The following is a 7,618-nucleotide window of genomic DNA, read 5'->3' as shown; positions in this document are numbered from 1 at the left end:
ACTTTCTCTACTTAAGTATTTTGTCTAGTCTCTTCTCTCAAAATATCTCTCTGTATACAGAGACTTAATAAGTTTATATATGCCTAAAGTTTCAACCTTATTTTTTTAAAACTCTCTTATAATTGTAGATTATAAATTATAAAATTGACCTCATAATATATTTACTTAAATACCCTTCCTTTTATTTATTTATTTTATTATTTTTTTCCGGGTATTTCGCAGTCTTACTTTAATAATTGAATTAATAGGCTAACAAATGCAAGTTCTAATCCTACCATATGATACATAAGAATGGATGAACAAATATAGGCAAAATAAAAAAGTGTACAATTTTAATATGACGTGAGATGCTGGAATTTGCCAAACATAGAGTGGAAGCATATATATACTCTCTTTCACTGGGAACATAATTGGTCGAATTGTCAACAATTCTGTGATTTGGTATCATGAAGTAGATCAGATAGTGAGGTTCTCTTGAATGACTGAAAATGTCCCAGTTACAGTTCCTCCTACGTCTGGGAATGTTGCACAGCCAGGAAGAGGCTTCACCTTGCCTGCTCGATCAACTTCGAGTGGATACTTTAATAGGTGACCCTTCATTTCTGTTACCTCATCAGCTACATATTGTCTCCAGTTGAGCTCGCTCAATGACTTTACCCGCCTCACACATTCGAGACTCTCTGGTTGCTTGAAACATCCTTCGAGAGCTCCAATGTGCTCTGCCCATAATGATACTCTATATCCATATATCTGCATCCATACATATGAAGATTGAGGTGAATTACAGAAATCAAAATATGAATGACAATAGCACTTGTTCTTTGTTTCCTTAAGACAATATTAACATTAAACTTTGCTGGGTCCGCATCAATAATGGAGAGTCCAATAGTTTCTCCTAAACCCAGATTCTTGGAAATATAATGATGTCCACTATTAATTAGGCAAAATTTTTGACAAAATGAGATTTTTATGTTATTTATTCCTAAATTTTTTGAAGGATCATCTTTTGCCTTTCGTTTTTTTTTTTGTCAATTTTTTTTCCCATCTAAAGTTCATATGAAAAAGATATATAAACTTTTTTTGATACAAAAAAGATATATAAACTTGAAATATATGTTTGGAGTTTTCTTCATACAAGAAAAGAAAAGATACCAAAAGTATCATGTGAATTCATATATATATATATATATATAAAAAGAGTTATGACATAGGATAAATATCTTGCATTGGTTAGTTTTAAATATAAATTGATTCATAAAAAACACCTTGCACCACTTTAGTATAAACGTTGTATGCTCTATTTTGTAATTGTAGATTGACACTTGCGTGGTTAATTATTTATGTGGAGAAAAAAAATCTCATACTTCTCGACTTTAAAAAAAAAAACATATATTGAATTCTGGTTTTTGTTCCCTACACCCCACAAGTATTTATATTTGTGGAGTGACCACTGTATCAAAGGTACACGGTGGTATCTTAACATTAAATTCATTAGTTAAATGGAGATAATATAGTCATTTAAAAGAGGGGGGGGGGGGGGTGAACTCCATATGTTTTGGGGGACTCCACATTCCCACAAATTTGAGGTTTTGTGGGAATGTGGATGCTGAATCCAGATTTCCTTGAGCTATTTACAGCCAAACAGAGAATCCTCTTATGATTAAAAGATGACCCAAACTAAATTCCATGCAAGAGTCTTCTCAAGCTTTGATCATATTATTCTTCAAAAGACAAACCATAGAGATTTATAAGCATTTTTCAAACAGATCAAGCAAACCTATAGCCAGAACCACACTCAGACACATTTGTTTTTTGTTAAGTACTTATTGCTTTGATAATCACAAACTCAGACAACAAAACAGTAACTAAGAAAAACACTCACACATAACGCCTGCATAATTTGCTAACTGGCTCGTGAAATTTCAATGCTCAGAGCCTCACACAAGAAAAAATTATTCAAGATGATTTTGCAATGAATTACTATTTTATTATGCCGAAAATAATTTCCTCAACTTTAATGAAACTTAATGGAATTTTTTCCCCCTATACTAGTAGCCTTCTAGTTCACTTAGCATCTTTTACATGTACATTTACACAGACATATGAGGTAAATGCAAAGAGTTCTGTTTTGTTAAGCTTACCTGTCCATGTGGACTAGAACGTTTGCTTGCCCAGGTATGATAAGGCTGATATGCACCCATTGCAATTTCAGTGTCTCTAGTGCCTTCCATGGACCGCTGATTTATATTTGCGGATCCTAGTATCACATACTCATCATCCACTATCATTCCCTTAGAGTGGACATAAACCATAAAACGCCTACTCTTCTGAGTAAGTACCTACATAACCAACATACAGTACACTTAAGCAACACTAATAAGGGTGAAAGAATGATCTAACTGTAAATGGAAACTTAACATTTTGGAAAGAGAAAACTGAAAACTGAAAACTGAACTCAGGCAGATAAAGGGAAATACTTGAGGAGTCTTTACTGCAGCGGAATTTGTTGCACCTGAACTGTCTTCCGTATCTGGTGCCTCACGATTGCCCAGGCAAAAGAAATTCAAATAGTCTTGTGGCTCATATTTGTTCTCGAGTCCAACCTCCTTTAAAGCATTGTAAATCATTTCATACATCATCTGCATTGTTTTATGCTGCAGAAATCAAAATAAAACCAGGTAAAAATTATGTGGCAAGAAACCCATAAACAATGCCTTACGGTCTCAAGCATTAGTGTTCACTTCTAACTGATAGGCATGACAACTGCATGCATCAAACGAGAAAAGAGAATAACAATCTACCTGCCAATAGAGAATCCGCTGAGTGGGAGTGCTTGTAGGAACACCTTCTGGCCACATTGGGATAATGATATATGCAGAGAACCTCTGATTCGCTTTTATTTTGTTAACAATTTTGAGAGCAATTTCCATCGGTATTAAATTATTGGCACCTGCAGGGAAAAGTGTATTTTATTGCTTATAACTATGAATTCAATGATGTTCCCAACCCAACCCAACCCAACTTGTTATTATTTCTTCTCCAATATCCTCTGAAAAATTGAAAGAGCATACCTTTCCTGCCACATAGACAATTACCAGAAACGATTCAAAATAGCATAATACTGCAAGTCAGCTTATTGTAGAATATCCAACTATCACATTTAAAAATTCAAATAGCATATCAATATTATTAAATAAACATGGTTTTTGGCCACCAAGCTAATTGTGTTGAGACCCTGTCAGAGAATTAAATTGGATTCCACCAAGACTACACAACAAGAGCATGTATATCTTTAGCTTTTTGCTATATCAAAATTATTGTATCTGAAACACCAGTGCTATATGACCATGTCCAGTAATGCCTTTTTTTTATTCTTTTGCAGGTCAATGGGTTGGATCACATATTTGTGAGAAACACTGAAATCTCTGTCTGTGTTCTTGTTATGTAAATAAAATCAAAATCAAGGCAGTAACTAGATTGCAAAACCAAAAATTGACACAGCATTTATACTAAATTTGACTAAGAAAGTACTATATTTTTTCTAATTAAATTTTATGACAACCTACATTACATATTAGAATTAAAAATACAAGGACTGAAACATTCAACAAGAAATGGAATCGCTTTAAATACCATTTCCATGCTGTCAAGGAAATTTCAAGAAAGGAAAAAAGCAACGAAGGATGATTTTTATAGTAGTATGTTCTAAAGATACATAATTATGTCTCACTACTTTATTCTTAACCTCATTTGTTAGAGTTACTCACCTAAGTCTTTGTGAGAATCCCAATTGTATGATGACCCAAGGAAGTACTGGTTCTCAATATAAATGAATTTTTGGGCAGCACGGATTGCCTTCACATATGCTGTATGTATGCTTATGTCTATCAGTACATTCTTCCCACATAAGAGATTCTGTTACAACAATGTAAACATATTAGTTCATTACCTTCATTGGGACATAATCAAGTATCTTATTTTAACAAGTGAGTTGAATATCCAAGGATTTTTCTCACCATGCTCATAGCATCTTTTGGGTCCTCTGGAAATCCTTTCACAGAATTGGAATCAATTGAACGAAAAACCTTCAATTGTGGCAAATTTAGTCCCAAAAAAAAAAAAAAAAAAAAGAAGAAGAAGAAGTAGAAGAAGAAGAAGAAATCATGAATTGAAAAATCCAACTCCAATAGAAGATTGACATCAATTGTACCTGTACATGCCAACCCTCTGGATCCTTCTGAGTTTGGCAAGGAAACTCTGCTATCCCAATGATGTCAGGAATTCTTTCGATCTTAAGTAGAGCATCATCATGTGATGATGCTTTTAGCCTTTCAAGCCCGTGAGGTTGTGATGCCTTTCGCCAACGCTCCTCAAAATTGGTAAGGACATCATATGCAGCTGGACCATCAATACGACAATGCAAATCATGCCACGGTTCTCTTGGACAGCCAACAAGAGGCTCCTATTTTAATTAGAAGGCAAAGAAAGGTTAAAATGAGGGGAAAGTACCCAAATGAAACTTATCATATTTTCTAAAGTTGATTCCTCATGCTCAGCCTTATCTATTATATTTCAGGTGTAAGATGAGACAAAATTAATACAATAACTAATAAACCATATGTATGTTATTGCATCCTATTATTGGAATGTACATCAAGCAACTGCTTGGGTGTTTGTCTGTTTTTTTCAACAATAATAATTTTAGTTCTTCTCAGTTACACTAACAAAATCATACATGTATGCATGAGTTTTGCAATTAAAATATTCTTCTTTGCCTGATATATCTTAGGACAAAAAAAGGAGAATAATGATATTCCAAAATCTGGATCAACTACACTCATGGAAACTAAAAATTAAACGAACAATTTACCGTGAAGTTGGTGTTACGGTAGTCATCTTTGTGCACTGTTTGTAAAGTCCTAAAAAGAGGATGTTTAGGAGTATCATATCGGCCCATGCATAAATCAAGACCTCCAACAAATGCCATGATCTTTCGTTTATAGTGACCTGCATCCGCATCCACAATAACTGTTTTCTGATGATGGGTATAGATTGTTCCAACTTCCTGATAATAAAACATAAGAAAACAAGAAATTCAAATCAAGTACCAATACAGAAAATCTCATTTGAGAAGTACATGCATGTCTGTATAAATAAATAAATACATACATACACACACGTATGTATAAAACACACATGTAAATAGTAAATGCTATGTTTGTGTGTTTGTATGCTTATACATCCAATAAAGAAAATAAAAGTAAAATGAAATCTTCAGAACCACACCACCAAATACACAAAACACAAAGATTTAGTAGGTTCATCCAATAAAGCAGCATCAGGTAAGATTATGAGACACAATTCTGCAGCTGCTGCATTCAAAGAAACGGCATGTAGTTGGACAATTGATAGATATATTGCGACTTATCTATATCAAACCTGCTTTTTGACCCAGCTAAGTCCTTTCCCAGCAGATCGGGGGCAGAGTAGAACTTGCACTGAAGAGTGCTTAAAAAAATGGCGAGTCTCCTCATCATTGGTATGCATGATGCCTTCCTACATTTCATAGAAATCAGTGAATACATAATGCCAGAGGATATAAAAATAACTACTTGATGCAAGAAAGAGAAAAATGATGCATAATTCTCCTCAAATCAGAAATTTAAATGATAATAAGCTACTTGTGGTCAGCCACTTGAATTGTGTTTTACCTTCCTGCCATAAAGTGGACCATACAAAGGAAGAAAAATTTGAGCAAAACATAAATAATGGAACGTGTACAAACAGATACAAACTAGATAATTCATTGTCTGATAATTGAAATCTCGACTAAATTCAGAAGGGCCATTGTGAGGAATAAAACAAAATTGTATTTCTATTGTAATTTCACTTCACAAAACAAAAAACCATAATGATAAGGAAATTCACTAACCACTGTAGTATTTGAAGACCAAAAAAAAAATTTTAACCAGCAAAGTATATAATGATTTTGATCCCAAATTGTGCTATATAATGGAATAGTGGTGACATATGCTAGTAAAATTTCTTAGTTCCTTACTGTTTTAAATCCCAAAATGTTCCTAGAGGTAGGATCATCCCATACAAGGAGCAGCACTCTTACACCTTCTTGTGACTTGATTTTGAGAAGATCCCCCAACATGCAATCTGTTGCATTATTACCATCTCGAATCAGTTTAACCTTGTGGTACACCGACCACCCTGCAATGTATATCAAACGACGGGCCTGACTTATTGCTTCAAAGATATCATGCCAACAACTCCTGTGCTCATACTGAACATCACCATGAAGCTTCAAACTGGGAAGGCAACCATCATGAACATGGGCATCTTGATATAGTGTCACTTTTCCACATTTCCTAAGTGGAAAGTAGGTACCAGGGACCCCTTGGGAATTAGGACTTGAATCTACTCCATGATAAATGTTCACTTTATCCACTGGGGTATACCGAATTGATAAACTCAAGATAGCTCCAGCCTTACAGGGCTTCCCACTGGCATTAAGAATTGGGAAGGTTCCCTCAATTTTCATTCCAGAATATAATTGCTCCACTGGAATTCCCACAGCACCCATAATCTGTGAGCCAACAATATCACTGTCTTTTACAACAAAATGCACTTCTGCAGCACAATGTGCTACAGGAACATTAAAATTCTGCCTCCAAACAGGGTTCTCACTGTTACTAATCACAAATGTCCTCCCAATTACAGCACCTGATACTGATACTGTGACATAAGGATCACTTGTTATCTTATCAGACATATGCCCCTCAATTTTGTTGTTAACCTTCACAGGCAATTTGGAAAACATATCTCCTAACTTGTTATGAAACGAATCCATGTTAGGAAGGTTTTTGGCCTCCTTAACCCAGATCTCTAAGTTCCCATGTAACAGCAAAACCTTAAGGGAACTCTTGTTGGTCTGAAATGGCACAGCTTGTTGACCCTGACCATGGTTTGAGCCTCCAAATGAGTATGTTTGAGCATATGCAGCATGCTTCTCCATTAAACAACAAATCTTTCAGTACTTATAAAGCTAGAATTGTATGGGACACTCTTTTATGTGTCAAAATATGCAATCAAGAACTTGAATTAGGCTGATTCAGCAGATTGAAGTTGAACAACAACTACACTGACTAAGAAGAAGTAAACCCAACGACAACAACGGAACTCAAGATCAAAATTTTAAGAATACCCAATGAATATAGGCACTTAATATTGTCTTGTTCTTCAACATCAAAGGAAGATTTGGCAATGAATTAGACTGGTCAACTAAAAACAGAATGAAGCTGAGACAGCTATTGGGAACTTGGTATTTGACCTTATAATCAATGCAAAGAAGTGAAGCAGAATAATTGGTCAGGTGGGTATGCTGAAATTGATGAAAAGTGAGAGAAGTGAAAATATCATCTTGGGGTTTAACTTTGATAGGTAATATACAGGGGAGGTTTGACTGGGTAAACGTAAGTGAGAGACCAAGAAGGAGATGTTGATGGTGGGGTTCAAACTTGAAAATCGGAAAATGGGTAATGGGAATAATAGTGTTGTGAAAGAGTAATAACTAATAACAAATTCAAAGAGATCGTGGAACGAGTAAAAA

At 34.8% G+C, this 7,618-nt stretch overlaps 1 protein-coding gene across 1 annotated transcript; it reads right to left on the bottom strand.

The window, feature by feature from the left end:
* Nucleotides 1–257: 257 nt before the first annotated feature.
* LOC142614034 (phospholipase D gamma 1-like) lies at nt 258–7,618 on the bottom strand. The gene is made up of 10 exons (XM_075786557.1): nt 6,059–7,618; nt 5,440–5,556; nt 4,871–5,065; nt 4,211–4,462; nt 4,017–4,085; nt 3,768–3,915; nt 2,802–2,950; nt 2,478–2,654; nt 2,142–2,339; nt 258–750 (listed from the first exon to the last, which is right to left on the bottom strand). Exons 1-10 carry the CDS (start codon nt 7,022–7,024, stop codon nt 457–459), a joined length of 2,565 nt encoding a protein of 854 aa, XP_075642672.1. The 5' UTR covers nt 7,025–7,618; the 3' UTR covers nt 258–456.

This window comes from Castanea sativa, chromosome 10 (genome assembly GCF_040712315.1).
Source record: "Castanea sativa cultivar Marrone di Chiusa Pesio chromosome 10, ASM4071231v1".
Classification (NCBI taxonomy): Eukaryota; Viridiplantae; Streptophyta; class Magnoliopsida; order Fagales; family Fagaceae; genus Castanea; species Castanea sativa.
This window is presented reverse-complemented; position numbering and strand designations above follow the sequence as displayed.